Raw genomic sequence first — 23047 nt, 5'->3', positions numbered from 1 at the left:
TCATCAGTTAGACACATCCTATTGACTCTCATGGCTCTTGTGATCTGCGACGTTGTTTGGCTGTGGAATTTATTATATACAATCTCATTCGTAAAAGCATATATATATATATATATATATATATATATATATATATATATATATATATATATTAGCAGGACCCGTTAACTGACGTTACCCGCTGGAAGCATGCCTCCCCTTGTAAAAAATTTAAACAAGGTTGTTGGTGGTGGCCAATCCCCAACGTCGTAATATAAGAACATCTTTTGAAATAAACACCCCTAACCTCCTCATGTTAAGAAAGTTGTATGGAATAGACACGCCCAATCTCACCGTAGAAAGAACAGCTTTCTAAAGAGACACCCCATTTTATGAGGAGGGATTGTCAAAGTATTTGCCCCAAGTTTTACCTAAATATATGCTGTTAGCTTATCCGCCTGCAAAGACTATAACCGAAAAAAGAAATTGGGGGATGGCAGTGTCGTGCAAAGAGAAATAGACTAGTTTATCGCGCATGTGTAGAACAGTGAATTACAGTGAATAAAACAAATATACCACAAATAAGTCTATACGTAGACAATGTAATGAAGGGGAAATAGTTTTTTATGATTTGTTAGTCCGCCAAGAAGCGAAGTATCCACAGTAGTATTAAATAATAAAAAGAAATTAAAAAATAGAAACCACCTACTTAAAAAAAAAAAAAACAAGGGGAAAAACAAAAAAGAAAATATGGTCATGTACGGGTTTAGAAGACGCTCCAGAATCGAAAAATATTTTTTGTCTAATCACCCTAATCTAAGTGCCACTTTGATGTAGGGGCTACTACAACTCTCTTTTATTCGTTTATATTTTCATCTCATAAGTTCGGACGCTCCATTGAATGATATTTTTATATTAAATCAAAATATTAAAGGACGAAAGCTTGGACTATTTTTCTTAATGTTAAAGACAAATGTACTATTCAATTAAAAAAAAAGAAAGAAATCGTTACCGCAGCTTATTTGGAAAATGTTTTTTCATATAAAGGAAATATTGTTGGCTCGTAATTTTTTTAAACCACACCATATCATATAAGACAAGGAAAAGGTGTCGCCGCTTCTTGTGTCAATGTTTTCATGTAATTAAAGTATCGTTTGTTCTGTGGTTTTCTGTAAATACTCGGATGGAGACAACAGCTTATATTAGCTTACTTACCTATCATTTTATCATCGCATAATTTGGGACGCTGAAACCGTACATAATAAAAAGAAAGCTTCGATGAAATTTTTTATTGTATCAATATGTGAATAATGTTAATCTAAATAATGCAACATTGCAACCAACAAAGCAACGGCATTTGCATTAGATGTAAACAGAAGAATCCGCACTAACTTATTTGTACCAATTTTACAACTATTTATTTGTGTAACTTAAAACTAAATGTTATGGTAAGTTTTTGTAAAATTGCGGAAAAAGACAATAGGAAATTATAATTCGTGCCGATAATGTGTGTGCAGCAAAAGGTGAGGTTATAACTACATAAGTTATGAATATGAGCGTGGTAGAATTTTTATTTGATTTAATATGCATAAATATAATAATTAAGCGGCCATATTGAATAAAGTTTGACGTGTTCGTTTTTTATGAATGCATACATAATAATAGAATTTTATGGTCTTAGCCAATGTAATTAGCTGAAATGTTAGTGGGGAGAAATCATTATTTCCGAATAGTGAAGTGTAAATGTTGTATCTTTATGAGTTGTACGTTCAGTTAATAAGGATGTCAGGACAATATAGTTATAATTTTTAAATAATTACCCTGTGTTGACTGAGAGCGGTGGGAGGACTTTCGTTTTAGAGGGAAAAATACGGATTACTTCGTCTAAAGGTCTTGGTAGTCGTGATGATATCGCTCGTAGGAAGTAAGGTAGGATTTTAATATAACGGATAAATGCGTCTGTAACAGCATTCGAAAGTGGATAATAGTTTAGCCATCATAAATTTGTATGTGGTATTTCTTATTGCAAACCTACCGTAGTTTGGTCCAGAGGGAAATTTCTGCAATCATTGTATTATTATTATTTTTATTATTATTATTATTATTATTATCATTATTATTATTATTATTATTATTATTGTTGTTGTTGTTGTTATTATTATTATCATTATTATCATTATTATTATTATTATTATATGTGTGTTTTATGGATAGATATGTGTGAGGCTACTTCAAATCAACTCAATTGTCCAGTTGGCAAAGTAAGGCCACGCCATTATTAATCCAGTAACTTTTGTGATGCTCGCTGGGCAGATAAATAGTCAATACGTAATTCGTAGAATGACCAGTAGTTGATAGAACTCCTCTTCGTTCACTGGTTTTATAAACTGAAAAACAAAAAAATAATAAAAGCTTAACTTTAAAAAAACGAAACCTAATACAGAAATTAAAACACACCCGTACATTTCCACACATGCTTCTACACATAACTGGACACACACAGAATACTCACGCACACGTTGATTGATGTACGTACACATGCACATGGAGAATAATTGACAGATATACATAGATGGGTGGAAACATCTGATCAAAAGCTGATGTTTCCTATTGGAATCATAAACTTATGGTTCTAGATATGGGACGGGGTGAAAGGATCTTCTTTGCTTGTATGGATTTTATGTATGTTTGTCCGCTCATCCACACGCACACACACATTTTTTCAACCGCTTACTGTAGATTCTAATGTCTAGCATTAATTAATATATGCATGCTTATATTGTTTTAAAAAGTAAACGGAGAATATTCTTTTTTATTTTCATTTCTATTTACTTCATTTTATTTGTACTTTTGTTCAAACGTGGTAAAATATCAGTGAAAACCTCTTAGATTTTGGGCTATTTCATATATAACGTTTCTGTCTATCTGTGTGTCCATATGTCTCTCCCTCCCTTTCTTCTCCCACACACATCCACATTCATATGTACATATATATATATATATATATATATATATATATATATATATATATATATATATATATATATATATATATATATATATACAGTGATGATCATATTTATTGGCACGGTAAAATAAAAGTTAAATTTTGTCTAATAAATTCTAAAAAAGGGATTAAATTAAAGAAAATAACAAAGTATATTATGTATTTTTAACTGGCCTTTCCGATGCAGCAATCGGATTTTAGAAAAATAAATAACAAAGGAACAACAAACATAATTGCAAAAAACCCTTGTTCAAAATTATTGGCACGGCTTTGTTTTTCTTTTAGTATCAGTATAATATCAATCAATTTCCGGTTTACGTGCTTTCTGAACTTTTTTATAGCCATATTATGCTTGTTTAACGCTAATTCAGTGAATAATTTTTTTCAGATAATTTTTAGATAGCGATTTATTTAAACTATTATAAGTGACTAAATTATAATTTTCAATCGCCATGGTTAAAACTAAGGAACACAGCGAAGACGTCAGGAAGCTTGTTGTAGCATGCCATACCAATGGGGAGGGCTATGATAAGATTTCAAAGAAGCTAAACCTTCCCAAATCCACTGTTAGAGCCATAATAAACAAGTTCAAATCGCAAGGCCACGTTATGAGTTTAGAGGGTAGAGGGAGAAAAAGGATTCTTTCCCCAAGAGATGAACGGAAAATTGTTCGACAAGTAAAACAAAACCCAAGGATCTCTGTTGGGGAGATTGTTGATGAACAGAGCACCTCTGGAGTGAATGTATCTCGACATACAGTTGGTAGAGTTTTGAAGAGAGCTGGTTTAAAAGCATGTCGTCCGAGAAAGACTCCCTTATTGAAGCCTATGCACCTGAAAGCAAGGCTAGCCTTTGCAAAACGTCATATTGATAAAGATGTTGCATTCTGGAAACGTGTTCTATGGACTGACGAAAAGAAAATAGAGTTATTTGGCCATAATAAAGTGTCTTATATTTACAGAAAATCTGGCGAAGCTTTCCTGCCTAAGAACACCATACCCACAGTGAAGCACGGTGGAGGCAGTTTGATGTTTTGGGGATCCTTTGCTGCCTCTGGACCAGGGCGACTTGTTAAGATCACAGGTAGCATAAAAAAGGAAGATTATGTTAAAATATTGGATGAAAACCTGAAAGACTCTGCTAAAGAGCTCTCACTTGGTCGTCGTTGGTGGTTCATGCAAGATAATGACCCAAAGCATTCGGCTAAACTGACTAAGAAATGGCTTGAGGACAATCATATTAATGTTTTGGAGTGGCCATCACAAAGCCCAGACCTTAATCCAATTGAAAATTTATGGAGAACATTAAAATTGAGGGTAATGCAAAGGAAGCCTAAGAATCTTATTCAATTGGAGGATTATTGTCAGGAAGAGTGGGCTAAAATTACTACTGAAGAGTGCAACAACTTGGTTGTAAACTATGAAAAGCGACTGAGGAAGGTAATCAAGGCCAAAGGCTATACAATTGATTATTAAATAAATCGTGCCAATAATTTTGAACAAGGGTTTTTTGCAATTATGTTTGTTGTTCCTTTGTTATTTATTTTTTCTAAAATCCGATTGCTGCATCGGAAAGGCCAGTTAAAAATACATAATATACTTTGTTATTTTCTTTAATTTAATCCCTTTTTTAGAATTTATTAGACAAAATTTAACTTTTATTTTACCGTGCCAATAAATATGATCATCACTGTATATATATATATATATATATATATATATATATATATATATATATATATATATATATAGTTGCATACATACATGATGATTGCGACATCTTGTCAGACAAGTGCCACTCCCTCAGTCACTCCATGTGCCCGAAGATGAGTTTTTAGTCCTGCCAGCGAATTACACACCCTCAAGCAGACATGACACTGAAGACAGTCATTGGTTTAGATGAAAATAATAGCAACATGCGCTTTTATGTGATTAAACAAGATTTGCCTTGGACAACAGAGCCCGATCACACACCTCACAGATCCAAATATATTCATGGTTGGGTCGCAAAGTTTGGCGTATTCTACATTTTCGCTCGAGCTTCGCTCGGTCTATCTTGACTGTTCTGGTCCTCTGTATACCAGTGACCTCCACTGCTTGCGATCATACGCTAGGTACTCCCAAAAGGCAACAGGAAAATGAACGCTCACCAGACTCTCCTTGATGCTATCACGAAAACGTTTTCTAGGCTTGTGTTGGGTTATTTTAACAAGCCCAAACACGATCTCAAACAACTCCATTGATACTACCCCACCGGATGCAAACAACACTCTACCAGAGCAACCTCTGTCGTTACTGCTATTTAATTACTTCCCCACAAGATCAAAATTTAATAAAAATTCATTTTAATGTGTGGGATATTAGCTCCTCAAAAAGGGGCACTCTGGATTATAGAAAAAATATTAATTGCCTTAGTAAAAATCGGTTTCACATGCATTAATTAAGTGCAAATTAACTTAAGCACAGCATCAGAACAGATACTACACTTTTCCCGCAACCCGAAAACCAGTTCAAGGCAGTTACTCCCTGAACGACTCTGGCGTCATCTTTTTGTAGCCCTTGGACAAACTCATTTTCGCAGTAGGTGGGACCGACTAAGACATTGATGCACAACTTTTAAGTGTTTCTGCGCATATCCATCACAAATATAAATGATCAATCGCCATCATCAAATTCACAAATATTATATAATTATCCCACATGTAGAATTAGATTTGATATATTATTTCGTATAAACTAGTCCATAGATGGTTGATATGCCGGAATCAAAACCAAACTTCATATAAATAAAAGCAATAAATTTAATTACAAAATCTTCTTACCTGGACATGAATAATGCTTGGTGTATTGACATTCTTCTTTCTTTGCCGGCTTAAGCCAAATCTGATTGAGTTAAGGTCATATAATTCCATTGATAATTGCTAGTATTCTATTCGTAAATTATTGGCATCAGTAATCTATTACGGGTGGACCAATGAGTCGACTTCAGGTTGCACACACAAAGGTAATATATTGTTTCATTTTATACTAAACACACAAACTACAAGATCAGATTAATTCTTGTTTGTGAATCCGGTAAGACTAAATGACTACTATAATTTAACTTGGAAAGAGAAAAATGTATGTTCGCCACTTTTTACAAACGTTTAAGAGATGAATGAACACTAGGATATCTATTTATCTCGCATAGAATTCAAGTGTTAAACCCAGGAAGCGGCTCCTTGATTTCTGAGATCACACTTACAGAAATAAAATGTAAACAAAAAAGAAATTATAAAAATTACGACAGAAGAAAAGGTTCTTTATTTTGCTGCGTCAATTCATTAGATATCAGTTTTCCTTCAAAGAACGTCTTTTTTGTTTTGCTTTATTGAAAAGAATATATATGTATGTGTGTGTATGTATGTATTTATGTATGTATGTATATATGTGTGTGTGTATATATGTGTATTGGGGTGAAGAGGGCTCCCGTAAGCCGTGGTGAAGGCAACCTTTCTAGGAGAAGCCAATCTCTGATTTAAAAAACCATAAAGCGGAAGACCAGTACCCGCATTAAGCTGGTCTGCAGTTTAATTTGTTGCTGGCTATCTTGCTCTTGCTTGTTGCTGGATCTCAACATTTTGAACCGAGAGAGAGACTTAGCTGTCGTACAAAGCTAAGACTCTGTAAGATCATCTTTGTATAGATACTCCCTCAGGTATTTGGGCTCATGGATTTTAAATGTCTGAGGGAGTGGCACTCGTCTGACAAGACGTTGCAATCATCATGTGTTGTATACACAGACATGACAGAAAAAAGACACTACGAAAAATATTCTGTCAAAGATTAATATATGCTTATTTATTACAATAGTGCTTAATAACTTAGAATGTTTTATTAAATTTGTATCTAACAACAGTGAAGCAAGACAAGAAGAAAAAAGCATCAGGGCGTATAATAGCTCAACATGAAGGCGATATTAGTCAAGGCAAAATAGCAGGAAATGGTTCAATACGAGGCACTTTATTGAAAGGAGCATATATATATATATATATATATATATATATATATATATATATATATATATATATATATATACGTGTGTGTGTGTATTATTATTATTATTATTATTATTATTATTATTATTATTATTATTATTATTTATGTAAATACGGTGATATCTTGCTACGATGTGCAGACCGTTTCAATCATATTTTTCATCAGGCAAAAAAAATCAAAATACAAAAATTAAAAAGGTCCCAGACCTTTTCAAATTTTGAGGAGAGAAAATATGCCAAGGCTGGCGTAAAACACTTTAATGCAAACTCCATTAATATATTTTATCAAAATCAAACGACATCAAACTTCAGAATCGAAGAAAATGCAATTAAAGATATCGTTCGTAGATATAAGACGCCTATTGACAACAACTCTAAAATTAAATTTATTATTTACTACAAGAAGTTTAAAACACACAACCTTGTGGTAAGAAACAACTCATCATCAGCTATAAAAACGTTGGAACAAACCAATATAATGTATAGATTCAAATGCTCTCTGGGAGAATGTAACACCAAAAATAAATATTAGAATAATACGTACATTGGACATACAACGACAACATTATCCCGACGAATTACCATGCATTTAAACAATACTAGCGCTATATATCAACATTTGATAAAAGAACACGGTTGTCCCCGCTTCAATCTTAGAAAGGTCCTCGTCGACAGCACAAAAATTATACAACGTGAAAATAATATTAAGAAATTAAAAATTTTGAAGCGTCATATATTAGAACTCATCACCCTACTATAAATAATATTTCATTCAAGAAAAGCAGCAATGTGCTAAAATATCTTGCGTAGCGTGTAATGGATGGACTATGTCAATAGGGCATGTCGATTTTGGAACCCAGGCGAGGCAATGGTGATAATAGTTGGGGTTTAACATAGAAAATACCTACACGAAATATTTTTCTCAAAATCGTTATTTTTGCTTGAGGAAATGACTTTAAAAATTGAAAAATTGAAGCGATTAAAAGTTTTTCGGTGAATTGTTAAGAATGTCCCGTCATCAAAACAATCCGTACTGTTAAGAAAATAGAATCATTATTTAGAATAATTTTTAAACTACATTTTTAAATAAAATGAGTGAGGATAATGCATTAATAAAATAAATATTAAGTGTAAAGGCAAAATTATGTTTTTTAAATAATAACGACCAAAGTTTGCTTTTTCATTTCAGGAACATTTTTTTGGTGGAAACATTTTAGATTTCACCGTCGCAAAACATGCTCGTTATTGATATTGAAAATAAACGTTTGTTTATTATTAAATTGGAAAACATTAAGATTTAGGCTTAATTATTTCGAAAAGAAAAACGACAAAGACTTATTTAAAATATATATTATTATACAGGGTGTTTCAAAGGTCTTGGGAACATTACAAATGCGTATATCTCATGAACTATTCCAGGTAGAAAAATGAAACTGGTGTCATTTTAAAGCTTGCTTAATCAAGTTTTTGGTCATACTAATGATTTTCGTCTTATCTTTCCATGTGCAGTAATGGCGTTCTCTAAACAAGACAAGGCGTTTTGCGTCCTCCAATTTGCAAAGACTGAATCGTGGACATGTGTTCAGCGTGCATTTCGCAGGAAATTTAAAAAAGAAGTCCCTGAAAGGAAACCCATTGTCAGATGGCATGCTAAATTTGTGAAAGATGGGTGTTTGTGCCCAAGTAAGCGAACAGGTCGCCCTTCAACTTCAGAAGAGGCAGTTGAGCAAGTCCGGAAGCCTTTCAGCAGAGCCCCCGTAAATCAGTGAGAAGAGCCAGCAGGGAACTTCAGCTTGCTCCAGCAACTGTCTGGCGTGTCTTAAGGAAACGACTGCAAATGGTACCTTACAAGCTCAAGTTGGTCCAAAAGTTGAAGGACACTGATAAGCCACTTCGCCGTGACTTTAAGAGAAGTTGGAAGATAACGGCTTTGATGACCGGCTTGTTTTTAGCGATGAGGCGACCTTCTATCTGAATGGCAAAGTTAACAAGCATAGCACTCGCATATGGGGTACTGAGTGTGACTTTTTCCTTTGGGGCTTCGTCAAGCAACAAGTCTATGTGCCGCCCCTTCCAAGAGATATTGACGAACTAAAGGCTCGAATAACGGCAGTTGTGGGAACCATTGACGTCAAGATGCTGGAACGCGTTTGGCAGGAAATGGACTATCGACTAGATGTCTGCCGTGTGACGAATGATGCTCATATTGAGCAAGTTTGAAGATTCCCCACAAAACTTGAAACTTTAACCTTTCCAACGATACCAATTTCATTTTTTAACTCCTAATAGTTTTTGAGTTATTAAAAATCTTTATGTTCCCAAGACTTTTGAAACACCCTGTATTTCAAGTGTCTGCAGTGAATTTAAACATATTCGTTTTATCTTTTTTAATTTGTTTTTCTATTAGGTTGGTGCAAAAATAATGGCATTTTTGGACGTTTAAACGAACGTCAAACACATTTTTTCACCAACCTAATATTTCACATCAAATTTGAAATTTTTATTAAAATATGGTAATACTCCAGTTTTATATTAAAGCAAAAAAAAAAATAGTCCATACAATTTTATTCTACACATTCTTTACGAAACATAACCACGTAAAATGTCAAGTTTTTCTACTTAATAAAAAATACTTTGCAGAAAATTAGTGTCAAATTTTAATTTCTTTTATTCTTAGGGAGTAATTGTTTTCAAGCAGAGTTTTTCTTCTAAAATTATAGTTTTAAAATCAGATAACCTACAAAGATTAATACGAGTAAATAAGGAAACTCCTTTAATGGTTTTCGTTATTTGTGCTAAAATAAATTTGTTATATAGAAAGTCATTCTTAATATGGGAAGGAGGTTGGATTGTAACTATTCTGTACTTTCACCTAAAAATTTAATAAACAGAAATTTCATATAAATTAAATTTAACTTGAAAATGCTATTAAAAATAGCATGGTAACATAGATGCACAAGCACTGGTTTTTCAAACTCTAAACGCTTGTTTAAAATGGCACAGTGACAGCAAGAATGAATCTCTTTATGAGTAAATTCATGTTATCAAAGGAGGAGCTAAAATCTGCTAAAAATGTCTAAACTAAACACTACTATGCCTCTGATTTGGTTTGATCCTCTCTCTTCAATACATCTTATGCAACTCTACAAAGTTTTTCATTATTTCTTATAACTAGCACTTATTTCTTTACGTATGAAACTGGAAGATAGCCTAATACAGTTTCCTTCAGTTATAATCCATTTATTTATTTTACTTTTCAGATTAGAATGTCAGTAAAAGCACGACGTTCAGTTTTAACCCGTGGTTCACAAAATTTACTGGTCCACCTTATCATTTGGATGAAACAGCACCCCCAACTTCACGACAAGCGGCCCCGTCTAGTTATTTCCTCGAGAAATCCCCACTTAAAAAATTTATTTCCTCAGTTATCCCCACTTAAAAAAATAGTGAGATTTCTAAGTTAATTGCCAAGGAAATGATTAGTATTCGGCAAGCAGTTAATCCACAATTGCCCTTGTTAAGGAAAGTTATATAGGACAGAAGGTCAATATATTTTGCTATAAGAGGGCCAAACAGATTGATAGGAAATCTCTTGGAGCAATCAAAGTGAAAAAATGAAGGAACAGCTGGACAGACTGTTTGATATATCTTCTTGTACCTATTTACTATGCCTCCCCACGGGACAGAGTTAGACACCAGGGTCGTTTTTTTAACGTGGAGAAAAGGTACAAAAATAAAAATTGTCTCAGTCGTGAAGGATTTCTCCTCCACCGAAAGAAAACAAGAAATAGAAGTGCAGCATCTGAAGAAGAAGTGCAGCATCTGAAGAACAGATACTACACTTTGATCTTGTCCCGAGGATCTTCTTGTAGCTGTAAACTTTCTGTCTTGAGATGTGATGACTTTGCAGTAAAGTGCAGGACTGAAACTTGTCAAACAAGGCACTTAGTCTGCACTTGTCCTCCTAACAAGGAGTAAAATTAATTCTATAGATTCACCTACAATTATGTTTCTTTTTTGTGGAAAATAAAATAATATATTGGTATTTAGTATGTAATCTGACTCTATTATTAAACATGCAAATTTTCCAATATTCACGTTCCACTAGAAGAACTGCCATTTACAGCAATTTTTTTAATTAATTTATGGAACAACAAAAAGCCTAACAACATTTACTTGTCGTTTGGGTAAACTTTGTGTCAATAATTATCAAGATTTGCCTCAAGTAGAATTCTAAAAAATTAGTCTCCCTCCCGATTATCATTATCTGACAGCAGAAGAAACAAATAATTTAAGTGTGAAGATCAGAGGCTACTTTTTGAGTATGCTGTTGGCATTTCTGGTGGAGAAGTTAACTTAGAAAATTGGGCCTTTGAATCAAGGAAGATGGCTAACATAAGCCACAAGGTTAATGTGTTTATGGACCAGAGGTGTCTATCCTCAAACATTATGATAAATTAAACATTTTGGTCAAATTTATCATCCAATCATCCAAGTGTATGCAGTTAGTTGGTTTGAGATCCAAACCAACAATATTTTTTTTTAACCAACAACAGTATATTTTAATATGATTCAGAGAACAAAACAGTTAACTGAAATCCAAATTACTGTTTTACTGTTTCAATAGTTAGTTTTATATCGCAAAAATATAAAAAAAATAAGTGTTTTCAAATAATTGTTTTTTTCTGTGTGTGTTATTTTTTCCAGAAATAGTGAACAACCCAAAAAAAAAAAAATGAAAAAGATTACTGCTATCAATTTTGCAGCCACACACTGGTCAAATTTGATTGAGTTTTTCTCAAAGACATAGACACATTATTACAAATTCATCGTGCCAGCAAATTAGACCTTCATTTTCCAGAACAATTTAGTTCTATTATAACAGTTTATATTATTGCATTTAATAAAAAATTAAAATACATGGTTCTGTAACTTGTATCAAGTTGTTATATTGTGTAATACATCTCCACATATCTTTTTGAATTGTGAAAAGACTTAGTTGCTAATTAGCTTTTTTTACAATTTTTGTTTAATTAATGCAGTAAAGGTTGAGATATTTTGCTAGTTGTGATTCATAATTAAAATTATAATTCATGTATTAATTTTTTTTTCAATGTATTTCATATAAATATATCAATTTTAAGTGGATTTTTTATAAAAATAGTGAAATTTCAAAGTCAGTGTTGTGAAAAATGCTATGAAAATTAAGGATTTTTCAGCATTTTTCTACACGATTTTTAAAATTAAATGCTCAATTTTCTGTTCAAGATAGGAATCTGATTTTTGGTATCTGTTCTTATCACATCAAATCATAACTATCATCAGCAGTGCCATGTTGATTTTCTGAAAAAAGTTGCAAATCGACCTGCCCTACTGTGTCACCAGTGCCCACGAACTTGCTGATTTTAATATATTATAATTTTTAATCGATCTATATTTTAATCGACTTCTCATCGATTTTATATATTTTAACTTACCATCTTTTGTTACATTATATATCATGTGATTATATTAAGTATTCATCCAGTAATACCATGTAATTTAATTTTCAAGAACTGACCTTCATGTGAGACATTGTCAAAGGTTTAGGATGTTCTCTTTTCTGATTTGTTTTATTATCTTTGACTGAAAGAGTAATAGACATTGTACAAAATAAGAACTGCATCCATACAGTGAGAGAGTGTGAAAGTGATAGACATAAACTTAGTAAAGGATAACTCACTTATTCAGTTAATGCGAAATTACATCGAATTATAGAGCAATGAAAATACATTTTGTTTTTCAAATTCAATCTTAAGACAAAGGAATATTGTAACATATTTTGTGTGATTGTAATATAAAGAAATGGCCTTGACGAAACAAACGTTGATTAAGAAACTTTAGCATCTCGAAAGTATTTTTCTTGGCAAAGGATACAACTGGCATCGGATGATGTAAAACTTTGGATAAGGAATCTGTTAAAACACGTCTTTGTTTGCACCAATACGCTCCTTCGATGTGTAGCCCTAAAATGTAAGCTCCAATTTGCTGAAAAGAAAAGAACAGTAAATGAACCAATTAGAAGAAAAGACGAGAACAGTTCATGCTTATCTCATCATACCATAACTTTATTTTTGTATTTACTTTTTAAAAAAATAGCAAAAAGCAAATAATCGATTACAATACCGTGGTGACGATTATAATTTTTCTTTGACAACAGGAAGGATTGCGTAGAATAAAAGACAGATTCCGTTACCATTGGATTAGGATCAAGCTTTCTACAGGGTCGGACATCGTTTCCTGGCATTTATTTTAGAAACTGCCGATTTAAAGGTAGATTTTTGCAACTGGATCTCGATCCTGTATTGTGCGCCAACAGCAATGAAGTCAGCGAAAAGTGTTCAAAATTTTTCACTGTTTGGTGTGTCCGCTGTTGCCCCTGCTCCATATCTTTGTCTTGCAGTCACTGCTTTGCAAGCTAAGGCGCTGGAAGGCAACTTCCGTCCTTCTTGGTGGAGTACATGCCAGGGTTACTACGTTCTCCAATAACATCACTGTCTTAGCGACACTCATTCGTTACAAATCGATAAGAGAGGCCAAAAGTTGTCGGTCAGTATGCGGTTGGTGCCTAGTTGGGTGACATTGTGCTTTTTCAATTGGATGTATAGCCCGGTTCTAATCCGTGCGTATGGTTAGGGTTTAGCTCGAAAATAAAAGATTGAAATGTCGAATGACTCTTAGCTTCTGGTGTAAAATGGGGGGGGGTTCACCTCAAATACACAAACGGAATGTTCAAGAAAGATTATCGCTACAGTCCTCTGTCTCTTGTCTCTACTCTCGTTGCCTTCTCTCCTGGCTGATCGAGAATCATCTCCCAGCACCCAGAAATGAACATCGTTTTATAGTTTCCATCTTCACGCACGCACGAGATTATGCGAGAACGGACGAAATAAAAATACTGGCCGCCATGTTTGTTCTTCCTTTTCTCCGCCTGAACTCACTCGCTTAGCACCCACGGTAAGACTTCTCTTTCTTGCTTCTAACCACATGCCTCCCTGATCTCAAGATCACATTTCATAGTCTCTCATCCACTGTGGCGGTCGCCTCTCTCTACTTGGCCTCTGAGGTATCTCGTCCTCCTCCTGTGGCTGCACACTCCCCTCCACTGCTTCGCCCTCAACTGGTCTGACGTTGAGAATGTGCCTCGGGACACATTATTGTGTCCACAATGTTGTTACTAGTGTTCCTCCCAGCCACGCGACCTCTACTCCATTGTGTGGTGCAGCGCGCCCCCAGTGGCTTCACCCATACCTCGTCCCCGAGTTTAATTGTCCCTGTGGCCTCTACTTCTCGGCTTGCCGGCTCCACTCTGGGATGTCTCCAGGAATATGCAAACATTGACAGTTGCGGGACCGTCTTTGGTACTTGTCCCAGTTTAGGCGACATGTTATACCAGAAGACGGCTTGCTCAGGGGAGGTGCCTCCTCTTTCCGCAACTGCCTTTATGGTGCGGTGGTTTCTCTCCACGATCCCGTTGCCACTAGGTCTGTAGGCAGCTCTGAAAAATTGTTGGATCTTCCATTTCTTCAGTACTTCTGTCACTGCTACTGACTTGAACGCAGTCCCGTTGTCGGTTAACAACTCTTCCACGGGGCCTCGCTCCAAAAACACCTCATCAAGGATTGCCGCTATTTCATTGCCTGTTCCTCCACGTAGCTTCTTCCATAGGGCAAATCGCCCGGGCCCACAGTCAATCATGGTCAGGTAAAGTTCACCCCTGTAATGGGTGACATCGCATGCCAGTCTCTCCCAGGTCCCACTCACCTCCAATTGGCCAGCTTCATGCGTGCTTGGAGCAGGATCAATCGACTGACATCTGTCGCATGTCCTGACCACTTGCCTCACTTGCTCCTTGGTGATCCTCGGGTCGACTTTTTTCACTAAGTACCAAGTCCTCTCTACCCCCATATTGTGCAAATTGTGCAGTTCTCGCACGCCAACATCATCTAGATCCGATGCAGCAACAACATCTTTCTTTGGCAACAGCCAACTCTTCTTCACTCTCGTGAGAGCATCTGCTCGGTTCTTTTCAGAAGCCACCATGTCTACGCGAAGCTTCAAACAAAACTCTTGCATCAGCTCAGCCAGCACCCCAAGCCTGCGCTTCACTAACATCTCCGCAGCCCCTTTCGTTTTTATCCTTTTTTCGCTTGAAATGAGAGACTTTAGCCAAGCAAACACTGTGGCAGAGTCTGTTTTGATGCAGATGTCACGTATTCCCCATTTCAAGGCCAGATTGACTCCTTTTATTGTCGCGTCTAATTCCACATATATATATCCGACACAGTTAGACACAGTTAATCAACCGAGAACCACATCACTCTATAAAATAGCATATAAGATATTAACGGATACAAACTCGAGAGTTTTAAAAAAATGAAAAGAATATGCTGTTGCCTTAGCCCTAGTTATAACTCACTTTAATTCCCAAAATCCCTTTGTTGAGTTAGCACTTACTAATTGGTGACCCATTCATATTTTTTTCATCTTTTTCGTTCAGCAATCTATATACTTATGTGTTTCATCCCATCACAGAACACCCAGTTAGTGATTTCAATATAGTAATAGTTTCAAAAGTTATAAAAAATATGACTTGGGTTCCATCTGTTAGAATCGAAACCAGTTGAGTTTTTTTCTTGTTCTGGCATTGATATTAAAAACCTAAAATTTCTGTTTAAAAATTATTAAAACGAACTTTCTAATATACTCAGTCGTGGAGACGCGAGTACCTACATGGACATTAATTTATATTCCTTTGGTAAACGAGCGTTTATTACTTATTCATTTTATGGTTGCTTATTAGATGATTATTTCATTTCAGTATTACGCTAAATTCTATTTATGCATAGTTTCTACATTCTGAATAATTGAGTAGAATTTAAGATAAATATGTTCTAGCACAGGGATATATTTGTGTGTGTCTCTCTCTCACACTCTCTCTTTCTCTCTCTCATATATATATATATATATATATATATATATATATATATATATATATATATATATATATATATAGTGAACTTGTTGGTGTGTCTGCGAAAGTCTCTACCAAACTCTTCTCTGAATATTTGGTCAACAGAGTTGAAATTTGATATGTAGGGTATTTTAACCTGTAGCACACTTTCGAATTGTTTTTTTAGCTGATAAATTAGCTGCTAAGGGGTCAAAATTGGACAGAAAAAAAACATTGATCTTGGCCTGGCGTAAATCGACAATACCTGTTTTTTCTGCTCATGCACAATTAAAACTTATCGGTAAACAAGGTTATTTTCACAGTTTTTGTATTCGTATGAGTTTACGTCTTACGCTAGCTAATAGGGCTAAAGAGGTATATGTTTTGGTTTCGAATCCAACTGATAGCACAGAGGTTGTTTTGTTTTTTTTTTACTTTCGATATCACTACTATATATTAGATACAATATAATAATCGATAGATAATTGGCACTATAATATTAAATACGAAATCTGTATGAATTAATTAATTAACCGTATTTTACGACCGGGCATCGCTGTGCGGCCTGCTAGTTCAGCTATATTTATATTAATTGCTAGCACTTTTCTTGGCACTCTTATTGGCACTTTTCAAAGATGTTATTGTTATCAAAATACACTATCTGAACCAATAGTTGTGCCACAAGTTCCGAACGAAACGTGGCTGAAAGGCAAAAAATTGCTGTACGTACCGGTGTAGATGGCATGTTGTTGTCGCTATCCATCACTTCAAAATCAAAAAGCAAATGATCAATTGGAATGCTGTGGCGGCGGGCATGGTTCTGCATGACCCCCATCAGGAAGGATTGCGTGAAATAAAATCCGGATATCCAAAACACGACTGGTGGACCGTCGGAAATCCATTTCTAATTCCAACAAAAACAAATTAAAACATTTAATAACCATTCAACCCCAATTTTAAAACTGACAAAATAATTTTTTTTAAAAACGCTACTTTTTTTAATTTTTGTGATTTTTTTATATAAGGATTGATAATATATATTATTTTAATTTTTCGGACTCATATTTGTTATTATTCTTACGACATTTCGGCCGATATAATTTTCGACCGTCTTCAGATGTATCTTGACAATGGTTCTTATTTGTGAATAAATGAAAAAGTAAGTAAAACAGCGATTTATTACATTTTTTTTTTACATTTTATTTTGCATTAATTCGGGTTTGTAGCGATTTGATATAAATTTCTAAATTTTTTTAGATGTGAATTGTATTATTTGAATTGTTCGAACTATTGTTCTCATCTGAAGTGTTATTCTCGCAACGTTAAGTGATTAGCTTCTAAGATGTAGTATCCAATCTGTTACACATCAAGGCGTCTTAGGGACGACGCAGTTAGAAATTCCATTTTCCAAAGTTTATCAATTTAAATAACGTTTTCGCAGGTTTCTCACGTGATATAATATTGACTTCCCACAGAAAACATTCCTACATGAATGCCTGTCAAATACATACTATAATTAGTTGAAAATTTATTCATTTTATCTTAGATCAACTTCTTTAAATAAACAGTAAAATAAATTTCGAAAATATTAACAATTTAAATAAACAGTACAATTTTAAATTAACAGTAAAAAGAAATTTCGAAAATATTATGTCAAGTTTAAAATGAAGTAAAATCAAGATTGACTCACTTTAAAGAATTTAACGCGTTCAGAAAGATCGGCAATGTAACTTGCCAATGGCTTCAGAGATGGATACGATTTAACAGCCCACATCGTAGGCACCTGAAAGAGATTTTATTTGTGTAAGAAAACATAATTGGACCAATATGACAAAATATGATATTTTTATACAAAGTATTATAAATACGATCCATATGATGTTGTTTAGGAGTATTTATTAAACATTTTTAAAATTATACCTTTTTTCTTTGTATTTTGATTTGTTTGCACTTTATCAAATTACTAGCCTGGGTGCCCGGCGTTGCCCGGGTGTTTATAGGTGTATGTTGGACAAAAAAAGTGGTAGTAGGCAGGCAGGCGAAGTAGGACGTGACGCGAAGGCGGATAAAAGGGAAAGAAAACCTGACATCTTACTCCTACACCATGGCACGACCGGAAGTGCGGAACGTTGAAATTAGTAAAGCCATTCCAACTGATCCGATTACTTCCAAAAATGACGACGTAAAAAAACGACGCTCCTTGTAAACAACTGCCTCGTTGAGGGTGAAGGAATTAATGTTTTTAGGCAATTTTTCAATATTTGTCGTTTGAAGGGTCGAGCTTCAAAACGATACCATTGCCTCTGCCGAAGGTTTTAGGACTACATACCTACATACATACATACATACATACATACATACATACATACATTTGAAAAGAAAAATGGGATTTATGCAATACAGAAGTCGTAGGGGCTACTATTTGGGACCAGATTTTCAGGGATATTATGTAGGGACTTGGACAGCAACATGCCTGTTCAAATTACACTTTAACTTCTGTATGTCAGTACAGCCAGGGAAGAAGAAACCCAGATGGGAATTCCAAAGCCTTTAGCAGTTTGAGGTAAGAAGCTATTTTAGTAGAAAGCTTTTCGACATCTAGGGATCTCTACAGTGTATGAAGTGGGATTCTTCTGCCTGTCTGTTTTGTCGAGGTTATTTACATCAACAAAGTACTAGTGCTTTGAGTTCGTCCGAGCACAGGGATGTCGCATTTCGACGATGGGATTGGGGTTGGACTTTGACCGATTGTACGAGAACTGTTAGGTAGGCGAGAGACTAGTGGCAGATGCACCAGCCTAAATGTGACAATACTTCATGAATAGACGAATAGTGCCTTTGTAGATATACAAGATACTCTCTAGCACGGTAGAGAGAACCCACCTTACGCACTTAAGCCTTGGAAATTTTTTTTTTTTTCTTACACAGTGATCACCACTTATCAAGGCCCGGAAGCCACTCAGGGATAAGGGTTATTGCAAGTACATTACGTTAGTGTGGAGATTTGATGAAGTGTTTAATTAAGGGGGCGGTTCATTAGGAATTTGTTAACATTGGACTTGAAGACATCCAAGTTGTAGTCCGGAGGGAAGCAGGCAGACGGAACAGAGTTCCACAGGCGTGCAGTTCTAAGAAAGAAGCTTTGTTCATGGAATCCGCGTTTTGATTTAAGCACAGATATAGAGTGGGGGAAATTTTTCACAGTGGATTCAGCTAGACGGGTGTTGTTCGTGAAATATTGGCGAGGGGGGACCAGAGATTGGAGTTCCGACGAGCACCTGCCATGGAAATAACGATAAAACAAGGATAGGCTCGCAACGTCTCTTCTGTGGGAGAGAGGTTGCAGGGTAGAGAAAAGGGCATCCCCCACTAAGCCACAAAGTCTATTTTGTACTCTGTCAAGGCAGGATAGGCTGTTTTTAGCAGCTCCTGCCCAGATATGGCAACAGTATTCCATCCTTGGACGTACTTGGCGTTTATATAGATAGAGAATTGCATCAGTAGTGAGATATCTTCTGGAGTGGTAGAAGGATCCCACCATCTTTCCAGCGACCCTGGCAACAGACTTGATGTACGTGTTCCATTTCAAATCAGGAGTAAAGGTCAAACCCAGAAGCTTGTCAAAACACGGGGCCTTACCCAGACGAGAGCCATCCATCACAATTGATGCCAGCTGGGGATCAGAGCGTTGATGATGTAAGGATAGGAGTTTGGTTTTGGATGCATTAAAGGTAACCAGCCACGTCTTCCCCCACTTCCAATTCATGTTGTTTGTGAATGTTAAGCTTAGGGGTGTGGAGAAAGTACTGTCAAGTAGTATATAATTAGTCATGGCAATCAATGGTTGAGCAGATTTCTTGTAATTATTTATAGAAATAAGCTTAGTCTTAACGGTTTTATTGTTTACCATTCAGTTTCGGCCCATTCCATTACAGACTGAAGGTCTTCCTCTAGAGTCTTAGCCACTTCCTTCGATATGTGTTGACTCGCGTCTTTTATGGGGCGTAGTATCATCAGCAAATATAGTTATCTCTTTTTTTTTTTAATTCAATTTTCACCCCAAACAAGGCACAGTGCCACTTTGAAGCAGGGGGCTACTATTAGGGACTTAATTAGCGGGGTCATTATGAAGGGAGATGAGTAGAAAGATGTTTGTTAACATTACACTTGAACTTCTGCATATCATTGCAGTTGGGAAAGCAGAATCCCGGAAGGGAGTTCCAAAGACCCGCAGTTCTGGGGAAGAAACTATTGGAGTAAAAGGCTTTCTTGCACCTAGGGATCTCTACTGTAAAGGGATGAGACTTAGTAGCTTGTCGGGTTTGTCGGGGGTAGTTACGTCGGGGAGGTACAAGTGTTTGCAGTTCGTCAGAGCATTCACCATTAAAGTATTTATAGAACAGGCAGAGGGATGCAACATCTCGTCGATGGGACAGAGGCTGAAGCCTAGATGACAGTTCAGGACCTATCAGGTTGGCGACTCTCTTTTGAACCCTGTCCAGGAGCGAGAGACAAGCAGCAGATGCACCAGCCCAGATGTGACAACAGTACTCCATACATGGGCGAATGGTTGCCTTATAGAGGTATAGGATACTGTCAGGCGTAAGTAGTTTTCTAGCACGGTAGAGGGAGCCAACCTTCCTTGCAGCAGCCTTGGCAATGCTCTCAATGTATCTATTCCAGTTCATATTCCCTGTAAACGTTAGGCCAAGGAGTTTAAAAGAAATACTTTCAGGCAATATGTTCTTGGCCATTGCTATTGGTGGCAGAGAAGGTTTCTTGTAGTTATTGAAGGAAACAAGCTTAGTCTTAGCAGCATTGAATGTGACCAACCATTTTTGTTCCCATTCCACTACGGATTGGAGGTCATCCTCTAGTGTTTCTGCCATTTCCTTGGATATGTGTTCATGTTTTCCCCTCATATCTGTTGTAGAGAGTGGTGTCATCGGCAAATATACCCATCTCCGAAACAATTTTATCAGTGAGGTCATTTATGAATATCAGGAATAATAGAGGTCCAAGGATATACCCCTGAGGTACTCCCACATTTATGTCATATTGTTTAGATGTACGACCGTCGAGGACAACTTTGATTTTTCTATTACTTAAGAAGGATTTAATTACATTATGAATTCTTCCAGTGCAGGAAGGTCGTTCATGAATATCAGGAATAATAAAGGTTCGAGGATTTACCCTTGTGTCACACCAGCATTTATATTATGTTGTTCAGATGTACGACAATCAAGGACAAACTGTACTTTTGATTATGTTAAATAGTCGTCTAGTAATACCATAGGATTTCATTTTCATGAGAAGATCATTGTGTCAGACCGTGTCAAAGACCTTACATATGTCTAGGTCTAATGAATGCATTACAGTACTGTTTGTTTATCAAGTTATTAAATGAACTAAATTGTTACAAAACGAATTATGGAATTGCCTTTATTTTAATTTTATTAGGATTTTTTAATTTATAACTTCCAAATTTTTATATGAGGATTTGCTAAGAATTATAAATCCTTTTTTGTAAATAAATAAGATAATAATAAATAAAATGATAAATAAAATCAAGTAATATAATTAAAAATAAATAAAATATTATAATTAAAAATAAATAAAATATTATAATTTAAGATGATTAAAATAATAATATAATAAATAAAAAATAAATAAAATAATAAATATGCTAATAAATAAGAGATTTGTAAATCCTTGTAAATAAATTGTAAATGAAAATATGACTTTCTATTCAACTGTTTAAATTCTGCTAAATTTCAAAGAGTTACAAAGTAATTCATCTTTTTTCAAAAGACAAATATCATTGATTCATTTGCGAATAAAGCATAATGCATTCTGGTGAATCGAATTTCGTAATTATTTTGTAGAATTTTTAATATTTCACGTTTATTTCTATAAATATTCGATTAACAATAGTAAATAATATATAACAATGTATAAGTCGTGGTACATTGATGAATCGCGTAGCAGAGATCAAAACATATCAAATGTTATTCAACCGCTTATTTGATATTATCGATGGTATATTTTAACTCGTATATAATGTTCTTAATAACACAAACCTTGCCAACAATCATACTATCAAACATGGCCTCCAACTCAGCAGACATGACGACCAAACCACGTGTAGCTTTTTGAATGTCTTGTAAACTTCGGTGTATTACAGACAAGAGATTATTGTAGCGGAAAAGTTCTTGGACTAAAACAGTGTTCATCGATTCCACGTACTTCACGGGATATTTTGTCTGCAGATAAGAGAAAATTAAAAATAATTAGCAACAAAAACTAACAGAAACCACGAACAGGGACTTACTTAGCTATTTTATACTTGCGTTAAAAGACTACCTCGTGAAGGATGATCTCGTTTTCAGAAATTAAAAGACTATTTGACACCGATTCTCATCTAACTAAAAGCTACACGTCGTTGATTGACACAGGCACGTAACTCTCCAAGCAATAAAATATTTAGTCATTTATTGCAAAGTTACTTCATTACTAAATATGGGCGTAGTTAAATTGACAGCAACGGTGAAATATCAGAATGGCGTTTACATGTAGATGCGTGGATTTCCAAAAATGTTATATCAACTAGCGCTGATTGAAACCAAGAGTTTACAAGTTATTTTGTGATATAAACCTTTGGCAACTCCCATGATTCCTATGTCGTTTCCAACTTCCCCGTTCGCTTGTAACAAACGAAGAATAAAAAGATGGCATTATATTTTATAAATTAGTACTTTTTTGTTATTCATAAGCATACAATAATAAAATATATAGTTTCAATCGACTTATCGATTTTCATAAAACCTGACAGTGTAAGCTTTATAATTTTAATAATTATTAGAAATAACTTAAGTTCACAAAGCACGGCAAGTGAAACAATAAACTGGCAGAAAAAAGCCTCACATTAAAGTCTCTCCCTTTCAGACAAACTGCAGAAATAGAGTCTCCAAACTAATAGGTTCTGCACTATTGGCCAAACTCTTGTTGCCGCAATTTGCATTCGTGTGTTTTA

The 23047-nt window shown here is 35.1% G+C and overlaps 1 protein-coding gene across 1 annotated transcript in view; it reads right to left on the bottom strand.

Moving 5' to 3' along the window:
• Positions 1–2111: 2111 nt before the first annotated feature.
• LOC145244699 (dynein axonemal heavy chain 3-like) overlaps positions 2112–23047 on the bottom strand; it is a 382877-nt gene continuing 361941 nt past the window's right edge. Inside the window, exons 78-83 of the mRNA XM_080107154.1 lie at positions 22095–22277; positions 17705–17797; positions 16745–16918; positions 12939–13049; positions 5808–5868; positions 2112–2366 (exon numbers count right to left, since the gene is read on the bottom strand). Of these exons, the coding sequence (XP_079963280.1) occupies positions 2221–2366; positions 5808–5868; positions 12939–13049; positions 16745–16918; positions 17705–17797; positions 22095–22277 (768 nt within the window). The 3' untranslated portion in view covers positions 2112–2220. The remainder of the gene's footprint in view (positions 2367–5807; positions 5869–12938; positions 13050–16744; positions 16919–17704; positions 17798–22094; positions 22278–23047) is intronic.

The sequence above is a fragment of the Euprymna scolopes genome, chromosome 1 (assembly GCF_053919585.1).
Source record: "Euprymna scolopes isolate OS-2025 chromosome 1, ASM5391958v1, whole genome shotgun sequence".
In the NCBI taxonomy this organism is placed as follows: domain Eukaryota; kingdom Metazoa; phylum Mollusca; class Cephalopoda; order Sepiida; family Sepiolidae; genus Euprymna; species Euprymna scolopes.
Note: the sequence above shows the minus strand (reverse complement) of the source record. Positions and strands in the feature narration are given on the sequence as shown.